The sequence below is a fragment of the Apium graveolens genome, chromosome 7 (assembly GCF_009905375.1).
Source record: "Apium graveolens cultivar Ventura chromosome 7, ASM990537v1, whole genome shotgun sequence".
Classification (NCBI taxonomy): domain Eukaryota; kingdom Viridiplantae; phylum Streptophyta; class Magnoliopsida; order Apiales; family Apiaceae; genus Apium; species Apium graveolens.
This window is the reverse complement of record NC_133653.1, coordinates 271,408,130-271,423,767: the sequence shown is the minus strand read 5'-3', so window position 1 is coordinate 271,423,767 and position 15,638 is coordinate 271,408,130. Positions and strand designations below refer to the sequence as shown.

Sequence of the window (15,638 nt, the reverse complement as noted above, 5' to 3'; positions counted from 1 at the left end):
TATCTATTAGTTTTAGGCCTATTATCTGGATTAAGTAGAGTACACATAACCATCAATTCATCATCAGATTGTAACTCAAATAAGCCCCTATCCATTGTGGTTTTTGGAAGCTTATACCATAAATTGTAACAACCCCCCTTCGTACCACATTCTACGAGCATACTATTAATCTCAATTAAACTGATCTGATCAGAATCACAGAAATCAAAATACGCAACTAGACCTCCTCTATACATCTTAGGATTTTCCTTAAACTCTCCATTATAAAACATTTTGATTGTGAAAAGTTCATCATCTGCATATAACAGGTTTGTAGTCACATGAATTACAAATTAAGAACACATTTACATACTCGGACATGAATGAACAAATACTAAAAGAACAATTTTGGACAGCAAAAAACATAACTATCATGCAGAGCTAAAATACCCAATTTTTAACGAACACAAAGTAAATTAAATCCCCAATTTTTAACATCACATGATCAACATAAACTAAATTAAAATCAATAATAAACATGAAACAAACTCATAATTACTACCCATCACTAAAGTAAACTAAAGTAAATTCACATAAACTAAATTAAATCCCCAATTTTTAACATCACAATAAACACCATATGCATGCGGTATGAGTTCAACAATTACCGATATACTGGGGACATTCATATGCCTTGTACCGATTCTGTTCCTCCTTCGATCTCAACATCCACCCCATTTCGCCTTTCGCCTTGGTTTTGCTTCGATCGTCTGATTGCACCAGTTTAGGGTTTTTACTCGAGTAAAAAAGGGGACTGCGGTTTCTTTTTTGGAGGGAGTTTGATAAGAGTGAGAATGAATAATTGGAGGGGTATTTTGCCTTTATGCAATATAAATTTACCCATTTAACCTTTATCTATAATTTGATTTAAAAATAGATTGACGTTCCGTTAACCCAGTTAACAGAATGCAATCGTGCGTTAAAAAGAAAATTTTCGAGCCACTTTCGTCATACTTTCAGTAGTTGGGTATCTTTTGTGCAAAAATTTTTTAGTTCAGGCCACTTTACTGTAATTAAGTCTTAAAATATATATTTTATGACATCTAAAGAGCAAATATTAGGGGTGTGCATTCGGATGATAGTACATACAGCTCCTGAGAGGACTACTCCTAGGCCTTCAACTCTATACAGCTCCTAACTCCATATAACTCCTGGGAGGGCTACTCCTAGGCCCCTAACTCCACGCAGCTCCTGGAAGGAGTAGTCCCGCACACTACCACTCCTAACCAGCTCAGTCCCGCAAGCCTAACCTTGGTAGATCCCAACACGTGAGACGTTGGCCCAAGCACATGATGAGGACAACTGTCACACATCAATCATGGGAATAATCAGGGCACGTGTCAGAGGATCCTCAGAACATTCTTCAGCCAGTCCCGCGCTGACACGTGTAAAGCATCCACTCCAGTCAGGTGTTCTCCGCTCCCAGAACCAATTGTTATGATCTAAAGGTACCAACCCCAAAACTCTACCCTTGGGCTATAAATAGCCCAAGAAGGTGAGGTTTTAGGGTTAATCACTCTCTCACACTCACATACACACACAGTCACCTTACATTCATATTCATTTTCATCTTCCCAAAAATCTAGTTCTTACTCTCACGCCGGAGGCGCCGCGGGACTCTAACCCCCCTTCCGGTATTGTTTTGTAGGAACACAACCACAGCTACACCTCTACAGCGGCGAAGGATCCAGGACGGCGACGAAAGAGCAACCCCGCCACTAGGAGTTATCAGTTCAGTTAACCGAAAACCGAATAACCGATATGATAAATCTATGATAACATTCAAAATTTATGATAAATCTTGTCTTCCCCCTAATCTTATATAATTGATCTTAAACATGGAGATGGCTCGTGGGATGAAATTTTTATCAGAATGAACTTTTGTAAAGAAGATGTTAACATAATTACTTAAATACCTTGTGATAATTTGACCATTACACTAAGGACGGAGTGTTTACAAGGTAGCCATGGAGTTGAACAATCAGGTAGAAGCTCCATATATCAGTGAGATCAAGAACTGGTGATAGTCTATTGTCGATTTTCGGAAGAAAACACATACGGGTACGGCCTAGCGGAGCACGAAAATTAGCAGATCCGAAATCAGGAAAAAACAGTCGATCATGGCACCAGAACTTGCCGCTATTAGAAAGAGAAGAACAAACTGTACTTCGGTTCACAAGGAACTGACTAAAACGGATCAACAATTCTGCATAACGAATAAATTGGTCCGATATGTTTTTTCAAAATGTACGAGGTAATTGAGACGAATGAACTAGCCTAACCAATTGATCAGCAATTTAGTACAATTTGTCGATACAGGCTTGGATTTTCTACAACACAACCTTCCCTGAAGTCCAAGAAGGAATCATGAAACAGTAAAAATTGTTCATGTTTACAACTCTTAATAGAATCTTAATTCAGTCGCTTAAATGTCTATATAAATATAGGCATAACTTATTAAGCAAGGCGTCTTTCCCAATTTCATCGCAAGGCCTCTAGGAGTAACTTTGTGAACATACCTGCGGGTGCAAATCGAGCTGTCTTCGGTTAAGCAGCCTTACTACTTCTAATGCAATGCCTAACCTTGCACCCTATTGTTCAACCATCCAATGATTTCTTGCACGATCTCTTCTCGTTCAGGTTCAAAGAGCAAATCGTGTAGCAGCCCAGGATACAGTTTGATGCTTTTGTCAGCTGAAGATGCCTCCTTGTACAGTCTTTGAGAAGCTACTGGGTCAGTTATTGCATCCGCAGAGCCATGGAGAACTAAGAACGGTACTGTCACTTTTTCAAGATTTTGTTGCAAGTAAGCTGAAATCAGAAGGATTTCATAGCCAGTCCGTACCCTGATTGATCCTGTATAGACTAACGGGTCAGAATACTTAGCCAGCAGCGCCTCTGGATCACGAGAAACAACAGTGCCCTGCTTATTTGCAGCACCAAATTGGTATGTTGGTAACAGTACAGAAAAAATTGGAGCCACAACCTGCAATTGTTATTAAATCATAAAAAAAAAAAATTAGATTTACACACAAATCATACACAAAAGAATCCGACAATGATACGACAAGAATGTCAAACTGCCTGACAATGGTCGGCTTTAAAGTTGCAGAAAGCAGCTTAGTTAGCCACTTTTCTTGATTGACAGTAATCAAAGAGCTTTTGCATTGTTCTGTCATGACGAGGTAATACAAATAGTTTTCAACAAAATTTGGAGTTCTCACCCGAAGTATTGGATGTGAAGGTTGAACGCCTACAGCAGGTGATGTCACCACAACACCATCTACGCGGGTCGCAATCTTGGGATCAAGTACAGCCTACATAGATTGACAAGCATTAGACATCAGAAAATCAGGATATGCCAATTTCAAATATTCATTATTAATAAAGCCCAACCTTGAGAATGATTGCTGCACCAGTTGAGTGTCCAAAGCAAAAACAAGGAAGCCCGGGGTTATCAGCTAAAACCTTCCCAATGAATGATTTCTACAAAATTTGAATTCAAATTATTAGTTTTAAATGGCATTGGATCATTCTGCAAATTTTCTACACTCGGTCAATATAAAGCATACCACATCCGCAACTGCATCGTCCAAAGAGTGAACATACGCATGCAATCCATCACTCCCACCATGCCCTGAATAATCATAGATTAAGAAAGTAACCAAGAATGGAACTTAAACTGGATTGCAGAACTACCACAAACATACTTCGGAATAGAAAAATACTCGTAATCTGTACAGCTACAGCCATGTAGATGGTACCATATCACAAGTTAAAATAGTAGAGGGAGGAGAATGTGACTATAAACCAGGAAAAACGAAGTAGAAAAATGGGATATTTAGAGATAAAATTAGACTCTGTTTAAATTACAGAGAAATTAGAGGCCTTGGAGAACAGGTTTTTTTTTGAGGGGGGGGGACCTGGATATTGTGGGAACCGTAAGACAATTATGAAAGAGAGAAGAGAGGAAATATTGCTTAGTAATTCACAATCCAAATCCAAAACCAGAACTGGCCATTAAAAGTGAACAAAATAAATTGAGTACCTTCACAACATGTGTACCAACGCACACAACAAAGATGCAACTAAGTTAATAATGAAGTTTCTCTTGAAATCATAAATCTAAGAGAATAAGTCAAATTTGAAGGAACTCCAGCTTTCTAATTATAATTTGTGATATGTAGATACTCATATTATAAATCAATACAACCTAGTAAGCCTGTAGTCAACTAGGGTTTGTTCCACAAAAATTTTACAACATTCAATCTAAAGTTCAACAAAAGCCACTAGGACTTTGATCTCACTACATCAATAAGAATGATAAAGGAAACGACTTCCCTTTACAATCAACTTCCTACTTCTGAAGAGGTGTCTAAAGTCATATGTTACGTCAAATGCCGCCTTAACAATTCTAATATATGCACGGCCAGATTTAAAGACAAAAGGCTTACTTATCAGCAGAAGCTTCACATGTTATACCTTTACGTGTCAATGGGCCCCAGTTAGAACATTTTCAGTCCCTGCAACACCCAAATATGTGCATGCATAGTTGAATAATTGTTCATTTACTAAACTATAAAAACAGTATTGGAGATAATGAAGCTTCCTCTGAAGGATTAGACTATGTGCATGGGAATGTGTGGTTTAACAATAAAAAGGTTGTCTTTGCAATACCCAAAATTATGAAGGAAAGGGGAAACAGAAATGCAATGCTTCTTTTGGAGAGTATTAGACACTTGAAGGTTGCCATGAAATAGGAGACAAAATGAACACTGACAAAAAAATTCAGTCAAGCTATGAGACGTCTCTTAGTTGAACTCAAACTTCTTCCGTACCAATTTCCAGTGCATGTAAAATTAATTGTCCCAACGTACATGTCATATTTTTATCTAAAAAAGGTTAAGAAACTGCCTCCAGCTTAAAGCACATTCTGAGTAAGCTAATTATCGAACTTCTCTTAATTTCTCTAGTGAGTCACAATGTGTTTTTTCTTTTTGGATACTAAATGTACTTGTATATTTTTTCTCTGTCCGATTATACAGATTTCATAATATCCGCATCTCTACATTATGTGTGCTTGTGTTGCACAACAATGAAACTGCAGACGCCTGAATTATAAGGAACATGACAATCATTTACTAGATCCAAACATAGAGTTACAGTTATATGCAAATTTAGTACAACCAAAGAGAAAGCAGACACGTTCTAAAGCGGAACTTTGTTGATATAGAGAACTTTGGAAATCAATAAGCAACGCAATCAACGGTCATTTATGCAATAGGTAAACATTATTAAGAGACTTCTACTAACTACTAGTTCAAGCTTCTGGCAGAACAACAATTCACGATCTCACCTTGCAAGGATAAACCATGGTCTATTGCATTTCCTAAACCATTCTATTTGTAAACAAAAATGCAGCTGGTGCAGAGGATTCAAACTTCTATATATACATTCAAACTATATTCTTATATTTATCAACTAATCATAATCTTCCCATTTAAAATGTTGGGATTCTTTATCATTTAAAATGAACTAAATCCTAGAATGGGATGCGAAGAATCCTTGGAAGTTAAAAAAACTTACAAGAAAAAAAAATCTCAACCATCTGTATATAAATTTTATTTCCCACAACCATCTGCTAAATTTGGCACAGAGAAGAAAACACTACTTAAGCAACTAGCTTCCATGAAGTAGGAATCTCATCAGCAATTTTTTTTCTTATTTCAGCAGATTAGCTGTAGAAGCTAGCTAATCTTTTCTAAATGGTTTAGAAATGCTTTAACACGTCGAATTTTGTGGTGAGCAGAGGTGCTCATAATATTCCAATATATAAGAAATTTTCTCTTTTAATCTTTGTTTAAGGAAAAGTTGGACTATCCGAAATGTTAAAAATTTAGTCTTTCTAGCTCCAATATTCTTACAGTATCTATATATAACCAGGGAATATTTTCCTCGGAAAACTGAAAGTAGGAGAAGCTGTATTTATTTCTTGTAATCCTGAAGGTGGACAAACAAATTGGTCCTTTGTTACAGTTCTCTGAGCAGTTCAACATATGTCTGACTAAAATTCCTATCCAAAGTGCAAACCCATACAGACTAACATACCATAACAATAAGATACGAAGAATAATTCAGTTTGTAACTTACCAATCCAATCCATTCCATAAACTTTATATCCAGTTACATTAAGTTGCTTGGCAAAATCACTATATCTTCCACTGCAGCAAGGAGGACATATATATAAGTATACCGTCATTTAAACAATTCAACATGCCATACATGAAACGAGGGATTTATCACATACCTGTGCTCATTGAGACCATGTAAAAGAACGACCAATCCCCTGTACAAGAAAGATGGAATGCCATCAGCTTATGATCTGATGAAATGATCAGAAATATTTGACTTTAACAAAACTGTTCTCAAAGAGGCCATAGACCCCCTCATAAGAGTTAAAATTAGAATTTCACAAATAAAATGTTTCCACTAAAGACCAGATATGCAAAATACAGAGGTAAGTTCAGCATTGTTATATTTTACTGAGTTACTAGGCACCAGCAACAGTTCTGAACTGAACTTACCAACGGTATGGTATATAAAATCAATACTAAACAAGCATAATCATTCAATCAGTTGCAAGCTCAGCAACATTGCAACATAAAAAACATGTAGGACACGCTTGTATTAACACACTGAAAACATCGGACTTCACTTAATTTGCTAACGTACAACTCTCTTAAGTATATCCGGAGACAGAGATGCACTTTTACAATATTGCTTTTGTACAAGTGCACATTTGGATGCAGCGCAATTAAACTAGTTTAGAACCCTCGCTTAAGTAGGCTCACAGCTTCAAAGTTCAGACAGGATTATAAGTTGCCACTTTCATCTAATACAAAGCATCGATGTTAATTTTTGACTTATAACTGTGGTTTCCTAAACAATTAAACCGTTTCCTTAATAATTCATTCCAATTAGTTTCTTCCATCGACAATACTATAATTATGTTAAACTAGGAATTAACATCAACTAAAGCTTAAATCTGATATTACATAAGGATCATAGTGCAGGTAGCTAGAAAACAGGCCCTACAGGGCTACACAAACCATTGTCAGTATCACTACCTAGAAATGTGTGCCACCTAATGTCTTGTCAGGATAAATATTGCAAAAGTAGTACAATAATTGAAACAATCAAAAGCTTACAATCCAAATTCCCTGAAACAGCAGTTGCACTAACACATACCATTGTACAAATCAACAACAGAGTGGTCACTCTCATGACAAAGAAACAATGCAACTGTGACCCTGAAGGAATTATTGTCTTGCTACAAGCAAAATGAACATAAGAATATGTAATTGTAAACTATGAACATAAGAATATGTCAGAGCATGTGAAATTAAACACAGGCCACTTCACATAAACTATACAAGGCATTAACTACAAGCATGTAATTGCTACAGTGGTCAGTGTACATACAATTAACTCCGCGGAACAAAGGCAAATGTTCGGATCAATAACAGCATACCATTCAAAACTCACCACCAAGTTAATAACTCAAAATTAGCTGAAAATACACAAAAATCACCTCTAAACAACATATCATTCAAAACTCACCACCAAGTTAATAACTCCAAATTAGCGGAAAATACACAAAAATCACCTCTAAACAACATACCATTCAAAACTCACCACCAAGTTAATAACTCCAAATTAGCGGAAAATACACAAAAATCACCTCTAAACAACATACCATTCAAAACTCACCACCAAGTTAATAACTTCAAATTAGCGGAAAATACACAAAAATCACCTCTAAATCTCCGCATCTTAGAGCGTGAATAAACGAAAATGTAACATGACAACATCAAAGCCACACAAAATATACCATTCATTAGGAGAAAAAGAATGCACATTTATAGCAAACAAAGTGCTAGCTTCTCGAATCAATTAACCGTCCATTAATATTTAACTCCTACACACATAGTAAATCAACAAACCACATTAACACGCACTAATCTTAATTTTAAATAATCAATTTATGCAACTACACTAAATTTTGAGACCGACCCGAAAACGAATGTATCTAAACAAATTAAACAATTGCACTCTAAATTTCAGGACTGGCTCTAACACGATTTCACGACACGAATGCATCTAAACAAATACACGAGATTCAAAATTTCAGGAACGGCTCTGCCAAAACGTAATAATCTAAACAACACTTGCATGCATCCGAAAAATGCAAACCTAACATGCACATAAAATCATACAACTCTGACCTAGTTTTGGTCAACACCGGCGTCCACGTTTGCGTAAACAACGTCTCACCACGTGCCGTCGTAAACAAACAAAACTCTCGTTTCGAGTCTCTTTCGGCGGCGCCGTCGTGCGTAACCCTACGTACAGCTAGGGCACGCCGCGCCGCCACCTCCGTAGAACAGCTCTTCCAGGGCACAATATTCGTCGGAACCCTAACCGCCGGCAATCCTTTATTATGACCTGATTTCTCCGGCGAAACCGGCGGCGTCACCGGCGATTTTCTCCGGCCACGAAACGGAAATAACAAAATTAACAGAAACGCGTTGATTAACGTCAGAAAACTCCTCCACGCGCGTAAAGATATCAGCGCGTTGACGCGGCCGCTTGCTCCGGACGTTAACATTACCGCCGTCATTTCATTTCCGGCCTCCATTGACATTAAATTAATCGGAAAATAAAAAAATTACTCCGATCAATAAAATTAAATAATTGTAAATTTAATATATTAGTTTCGAGACCGATCACGAGGATTTAATATAATGGACAAGAAAAACGAGACGGAGATATATATTTGTGAATTTTCGGGAAGCGGAGTTGATTTAACGGAGATGTATTGTTATTGTTTGGGTTGTGTTGTGTCTATTTTGAAAGAAGAAGATGGATATCACCTGATTATTCTAGAAGGTATCTTTTAAAATACTCCATTTGTCTCGATTCATCGGTCAAATTGTCTGGTTGGCTCAATTAGTTAAAAAAGAATAACTTGAAATACAAGAATTTATGATTATGGCTCTTGAGTCACGTACTATCGTTTAAATGCGGTTTGTCTTGGTTCTCGTGATTTGCTGGCTAAATACGGTTTATCTTGATCCACGTGGTTTGCAGAATATTGCGTGAGCCCGTAGGGTTTACTGAATGCGCCTCCAAAAGTAGCGGCTGCGGGTTATCTACGATAAAAAAAAAAATTGAACAAAAATAAAAATTTATTCTTTTGTTATTATAAAAAGCTGAAAATACATTTTAAACTAGATTAAACGTTTATGAATATTTTAAATAATGTAGTATGTTAAGGGAGTATTATAATTGTTGTAATTATTGACTATTTATCATTCTTTATATTGTCGAATTGCATGAGTGTCGAATTTTAAAATTATTACTTGTGGTTTGGTACTATGTGCGAGAATTTTGTTCAAATTAAATTAAATAATCCATGATATTATTTAAAAATTAAGTTTGTCAAAAGATGTGGCTTAACGGATTGTTGGAATTTCTGGAGAGTTAAATTTTTTTTTTCAAGAGTGACTTGTAAGAGTTATATATTTTCAAATAATTGGTCATTAACATGTAATTAAAATTTTATTTTCGAAGATTTTATATTCCAGTTGATATGTTATTAATCTATTTTTTCTGTATAATTTGAAAGAATCTCCTTCACATATAATTAAATTACTCCCTTTGTATCACTAAATTATTTATATACATTTTTCTCATGACACGGTTTTTAAGACTCTGTTTGAAATTGCTGTTAAAAATCGTTGTGCTGTTAAAAAAAGTGTTTAATATGTACATGTTTTGATGCAAAAAATTAAAAATTATAATGTTTTTGGTAAGGTTTGATGGTAAAATCAGCATCTGCTTCCCGCAAAAACTGAAAAGCAGCTTTTTAATGGGGGGCTTACTTTATTTAACAGTAGCTTTTAGGCCAAAAACATTTTTCCAAAAATCACCTTTTAAATTTTACCAAATAATTTTTTAACTGATTTCCGCTGAAAAGCTGATGTTGCTGTCAGCAACAACAATACCAAACACACCCTAAGACTACTATATAATATGATTTTATAATTTATTTTTAGAATTTTATTTTTCTATATAAAAATTAAAATATTATATTTTGATTTAAAAAAGATATTCAAAATTATTTAGGAAATTATGTGTACGAAGTCTTAAAATACGTATCAAGTCAGCTTGATGTGGAGTTTATTTTAATCTTATTGACTGCGGCGTTTTTTTCCTATCTGCCACAGACTCACAACTAATTAACAATTCATCAAAGATTTTTTTCCTAGCTAGCCATCACATCTAGTAACCTCTTTTAATTAAGCACTCATTCCGTCCCATTTTGTTCTTCCTCTTTTGACTTTCGGTACTGCTCACGGTAAACGATTGACTACTAATTTACATCTAATCTATAATATCAAACATAGTCATGAGTGATCTCGTTGAATTCGTATTTATCAGTACTTTAATATAGTGAAATTTTTATATTTAATACTAATACGAACCTAAAGATATTAACAAAAAAAATGTGCATTGACAAACATGTCTAACACAAATAAGCAACGTTTTTAGGGACGGAGGGAGTAGTAATAAATTAGATCAATTTTTTTAAAAAAAAAAATTAGTTTCCAACCCCACCAAAAACTTTGAATTGCCCTACGAAGTACAAAATGTTCGGAAGGACCTACGTGTAGTGCATGCGGCGGCCCGCCTTGTGTGACTGATTAGCTAGTAAAAATAAAAAAATTATACTTCGAATATTTTATACTTTAATATTTTAAGGGCAAAACTGTCCTGAGGTCATTTTTAGGAGTAGCAATCCCTTGATAATATATAATTTGTAATATATAGTATATATATTCTACTATAATAACCGGAATGAGGTATAATTTGGTTCAATTCAACGGTTATTCTCTAATTTTGATTATTAAAAAAATAAATAAATAGTGTTATATATCCGCTAAACTACTAAATTATTATACTACTAGTATACATAGTCTACTTATCCTATTAAACTAGAATCACATCTTATCCTATTATTAAAAAATAAATAAATATTTTCCATATTTTTCTGTCTGTTTTTTCAGAGTTCTGTTGTCTATATGGCAAGTTAAAGCTATTGCTCAATTTCCTTCTCATTTGAGGATCTCTATCAATCACTCGTTTAATCATCTTATATCATCTCGAATATCAATCATTCTCTAAAAATTGACTCTTATCAGTTTTTCATATATTATTCAGTCTTTTTATGTTTATCAGTTTAGGTAAAGTACAGTTATGGCAAGGGGGGATCGTTGGAAGAAATGTATGCTAATCTAGTTATCGAAGATGAGGACGAGAAGGAAATAATAGTGGGAAACAAGGAGGCGGCGAAGGAAAAACAAGAATTTGTGCTGGTTGGGAGGTTTTTAACGAAAAAGGATATAACATTTTACGTTATGAGGAATACTATGGCTTCAATGTGGAGGTCAAAGGAGGGTATGGAGATCCATGACTTGGGGCATCGTCGTTATTCATTTGTATTTTATCATAAAATGGATTTACAGAAAGTGCTGGATGGTAGTCCATGGTCATTTGAATAGGCATTGTCGGTGTTAAATCGACTGCAAGTATCTGAGAATCCTCATATGGTGAAATTACAGGAGACGGAGATGTGGGTACAAGTTTATGATATTTCTCGAGGGCTGTTATCTGAGAAAATCCTTAAGAGTGTGGGAGAATCTATTGGAAGGTATGCTAAATCTGATTCATCTAATTTTAATGGTGCTTGGAAATCGTTTGTAAGGGTCAGAGTGGTCATGAAAGTGGAAAAACTATTGAAAAGAAGGATGAAAATAAAAAGAGAAGGGGTGGAGTGGAGTTGGATTAATTTCAAATATGAGAGACTTAGTATGTTTTGTTTCGTATGTGGAGGCTTGGTCATTCTGAACGTGGGTGTAATGTTGTATATGCAAACCTGGATAAGGTTGTTGCTCGAGCTTATGGTACTTGGTTACGTGCACCAACAAGAAATGCTAGCGAAAATACAGTGTCAAGATGGCTTCGAAGCACCAGCGATGGTAATAAGGTTTGGTCATCTAGCAGTGCAAATTCAGGATCAGCAACTACCAGTAAGGATGGAGGAGGAGAACAATATGCAGCGAGATTCATGGAGGTGGATGGAGTGGTTACCGAAATTAATGGTGATGGGAGATGGGGTTAATGTTAAATCGCGAGTATCAAGGGAAGGAGATATAGGAAATCTAATTGTAAATCAGTTGGAGAATTTTATGGGAGGGAAAGGTGGTGTTAAGGAAATAGATGTTTTAGATTAAAAAAAACGTGTGGAGGATATATTGGAAAGCGAATTTATAGGGGAGAATGATACTCAGGTTATGGAGAATAATTCAAAAAATGGGTCAAAAAATGGACAAGGGTGGGTTCTGGACTCCAGGCCCACCAGACATTATGAGTATCGCCTGGAACTGTCGTGGGCTGGCCAACCCACGAGCAGTTAATTTTTTCAAGGAATTAGTCCAACAAGTAAGGCCCAGTTTAATTTTTCTTTCTGAAATTCTAGGAAAAAAGAAAAAAATTGAGAAAGTTTGTAGAACAATTCACTTCGCAGATTGTTTTGTAGTAGAATCACATGGGCAAGGAGGTGGTTTTGCGTTACTGTGGAAAAACCCTGGAGCAGTAGAAATAAAAGGAAGCTGTAATCACTATATAGATTTCGAGGTTGTTTGTGATCAGATAGGTCGTTGGAGATACACGGGGTTTTATGGGTGTCCGGAGAGGTATAGAAGATATGAATCCTGGGAATTATTACGGGGTTTAGCTGATGAATCAAACCTACCATGGTGTGTGGTTGGAGACTTTAATGAAATGATGTTTGCTCACGAAAAGAGAGGGGGTAAACCCCATCCTAGGGGACTGTTGGATTGTTTTACAAAGACAGTTAGTGATTGTGGTTTGATGGATATGGGGTTTGTAGGTAATGAGTTTATATGGGAGAGATCAAGAGGCCAATACAAGTGGATACATGAACGCCTTGACAGAGGATTAGCGAATTAGAGCTGGCATAATATGTTTCCAGATGCGCAAGTACGAGTTTGGTATGTGTCAACATCGGATCACCTTCCGTTGGTAGTAGAGCTTAATAAACTTGTGTATATCCCAAGAAATCGTCGTTTTAAATTTGAATATATATGGATAAAGGAATATGATTGCTATAATTTAATAAATGAGAGCTGGAATGCAATTGAGGATTTTAGCATTATAGGAAAAATTCAGTTTTGTACGTTGAAGTTGGAGGAATGGGGTGGCAGGCAAGGTAATGAGATGGGATTGAATATTAAACAGAGTCAGGCGATGTTGAGAAAGTTAAGATCACGACGTGATGACTATGGAGTGAGGAAGTATAATGAATAAAGGGATAAATACTTACGCTTGCTGGAAAAACGGGAGATTTTTTGGAGTCAAAGGGCGAAGCAATTTTGGCTTAAGCATGGTGATCAAAACTCTAGATTTTCCTTTGGTACATGAAGGAAGAAGCATAATCAGATAAAAGGCTTGAGGAATAATGATGGGGAATGGACAAAAGATGCTAAAGATATACATGATGTTGTGGTGGATTATTTTAAAAAGTTGTTTAAAGCCACTACGAATGCAGAGGTATTATCGGAAAGAGAAACTGTTTCACATGTTACTGAGGAACAGAATAGATACCTGATTCAGTCTATTGATCAAGAGGAAGTTAAGGAAGCTATTTTCTCAATACATCCATAGAAATCACCTGGTGAAGATGGACTTAATCCGCATTTTATCAAACTTACTGGAGTATAGTTTGTAAGGATGTGGTGAAATTCTATGCGGACTTCTTTGCAAATGGAGAGATGCAATCTGAGGTAAATTGTATTGTGGTCTATCTTATTCTAAAAATTAAAAATCCTCAACGTATGACTGATTTGCGCTCGATCTCATTGTGTTATTGTTTAGAATTTTGTCGAAAGTAATGGCAAATAGACTTAAATGTTGCCTGTCTAATTTGATTTTGATTAATCAAAGTGCATTTATTGAAGTAAGGTTATTGACGGATAATGCCTTGGTGGCATTTGAAGTAAATCATTGCATTCGACGAAAGACTCAAGGGAAGTATGGGTGTGCATGTTTGAAAATCGATGCATCTAAAGCTTATGACAGGCTTGGGTGGCAGTTCGTTGAAAACATGTTGAATAAATTCAGCTTCCATCATATTTGGATTGATCGGGTAATGACGTGCATTAGAACTGTTACGTATAATTTTTTTGCAGCAAGGCAAGGTATTTGGTGAGGTAAATCCAGAGAGAGGGATCCGTCAAGGGGATCCTATATCCCCATATTTTATATATTATGTGCTGAAGGTCTTAGTTCGATTATCAAGAGGAATGAGGAGGTAGGTTTGATTCACGGGTGTAAGATTGCTAATGAAGCACCAAGGGTCTCTCACTTACTCTTTGCAAATGACTGCTACCTATTTTTCAAAGCAACAACAAGTGAGGCTAATACACTTTAATAAATCTAGTATCACATTCAGTCCTAATACATAAGTGGAGGTTAAGAGGAGGATATGCGAAGTTCTGGAGTTGGATGCAGTGGACACACTAGGTAGATACTTGGGCATTCCAATGATATTGGAGAGAAAAAAGAAGGAAGTCTTTGGTTTTCTTATGGAAAAAGTGAAACAGAAATTAAACGTATGGACTAATACATATATGTCAAAGGCTGGGAAATGTACGTTATTGAAGACATCGGGTCAAGTGGTGCCGAATTTTTGGATAAATCTCATGACTATACCAACTGAAGTTTGTAATGTGATTCAAAGGCAGATGAATAAATTTTGGTGGGGAAATGGAGGCCACAACAAGGGAGAGAAGTGGATGGCATGAGGAAGAATGTGTGAAGCTAAGGAGAATGGTGGATTGGGATATAAGGATTTGCAGCAGTTTAATATAGCGATGCTCGCAAAACAAGGGTGGAGGCTAGTAAATAATGAGAACAGTTTTGTTACAAGCATTATGAAAGCTCGATATTTTCCTAGAACAGATTTTTTGAATGCTAAATTGGGAGATAATCCAACTATATGTGGCGTAGCATCCTATCGGCTCAGGATATTGTGAAACAAGGATGCAGGAGAAAAATAGGTGATGGTAAAGATACTTTTGTTTGGAAAGTACCTTGGCTCCCAATAGCAGAGAATGGTGTGCTTACAACTGAGATGCCTAAGCAGCTAGAAGATATTAAAGTGGAGAATTTGATAAAAATTGGAACAAGAAAATGGGATGAAGAGGTTTTGAGAGACATTTTTTAATGATAGGGACATAAAATTAATTTCGAAAATTGCATTGCCTAGGAGGGAGATGGCGGATTTTCGTGGTATTGGATATTTGAAGAAAAGGGGGAATTTTCAGTAAAGAGTTGTTATAGACTGTTGAGGGGGGAAAGGAGCATATCAAGTACAAGTTTTTGGAGGAAGTTATGGTCATTGAAATTACTAAGTAAGGTTGTTCACTTGGTATGGCGTGCTTGTAGTTTTTGCT

The 15,638-nt window shown here is 36.0% G+C and overlaps 3 protein-coding genes across 3 annotated transcripts; 2 read left to right on the top strand and 1 right to left on the bottom strand.

Moving 5' to 3' along the window:
- Nucleotides 1-2,382: 2,382 nt before the first annotated feature.
- LOC141671735 (uncharacterized) lies at nucleotides 2,383-8,974 on the bottom strand. Its single transcript, XM_074478062.1, has 7 exons — nucleotides 8,325-8,974; nucleotides 6,347-6,385; nucleotides 6,190-6,260; nucleotides 3,612-3,676; nucleotides 3,436-3,525; nucleotides 3,264-3,356; nucleotides 2,383-3,025 (listed from the first exon to the last, which is right to left on the bottom strand). Exons 1-7 carry the CDS (start codon nucleotides 8,741-8,743, stop codon nucleotides 2,618-2,620), a joined length of 1,185 nt encoding a protein of 394 aa, XP_074334163.1. The 5' UTR covers nucleotides 8,744-8,974; the 3' UTR covers nucleotides 2,383-2,617.
- Nucleotides 8,975-12,474: 3,500 nt separating this feature from the next.
- On the top strand, nucleotides 12,475-13,134 carry LOC141674973 (uncharacterized). The gene has a single exon (XM_074481675.1). The coding sequence runs from the start codon at nucleotides 12,475-12,477 to the stop codon at nucleotides 13,132-13,134; it is 660 nt and encodes a 219-aa protein (XP_074337776.1).
- A 940-nt stretch (nucleotides 13,135-14,074) lies between these two features.
- On the top strand, nucleotides 14,075-14,987 carry LOC141674972 (uncharacterized). Its single transcript, XM_074481674.1, has 3 exons — nucleotides 14,075-14,381; nucleotides 14,463-14,539; nucleotides 14,655-14,987. The coding sequence occupies exons 1-3, from the start codon at nucleotides 14,075-14,077 to the stop codon at nucleotides 14,985-14,987; spliced, it is 717 nt and encodes a 238-aa protein (XP_074337775.1).
- The last annotated feature ends 651 nt before the right edge of the window (nucleotides 14,988-15,638 follow it).

What these genes read in the sequence shown, in the direction of transcription:
- LOC141674972 (XM_074481674.1), top strand. Translation starts at nt 14,075, where the DNA reads ATGGCAAATAGACTTAAATGTTGCCTGTCTAATTTGATTTTGATTAAT. An exon ending in TTTTTTTGCAGCAAGGCAAG is followed by an intron (nt 14,382 to 14,462) that starts GTATTTGGTGAG and finishes TATGTGCTGAAG; the next exon opens with GTCTTAGTTCGATTATCAAG. An exon ending in TTGCTAATGAAGCACCAAGG is followed by an intron (nt 14,540 to 14,654) that starts GTCTCTCACTTA and finishes ACATAAGTGGAG; the next exon opens with GTTAAGAGGAGGATATGCGA.
- LOC141671735 (XM_074478062.1), bottom strand. Translation starts at nt 8,743, where the DNA reads ATGTCAATGGAGGCCGGAAATGAAATGACGGCGGTAATGTTAACGTCC. An exon ending in CATGGTCTCAATGAGCACAG is followed by an intron (nt 6,261 to 6,346) that starts GTATGTGATAAA and finishes TCCTTGCTGCAG; the next exon opens with TGGAAGATATAGTGATTTTG. An exon ending in ACGATGCAGTTGCGGATGTG is followed by an intron (nt 3,526 to 3,611) that starts GTATGCTTTATA and finishes CAAATTTTGTAG; the next exon opens with AAATCATTCATTGGGAAGGT.
- LOC141674973 (XM_074481675.1), top strand. Translation starts at nt 12,475, where the DNA reads ATGGGTCAAAAAATGGACAAGGGTGGGTTCTGGACTCCAGGCCCACCA.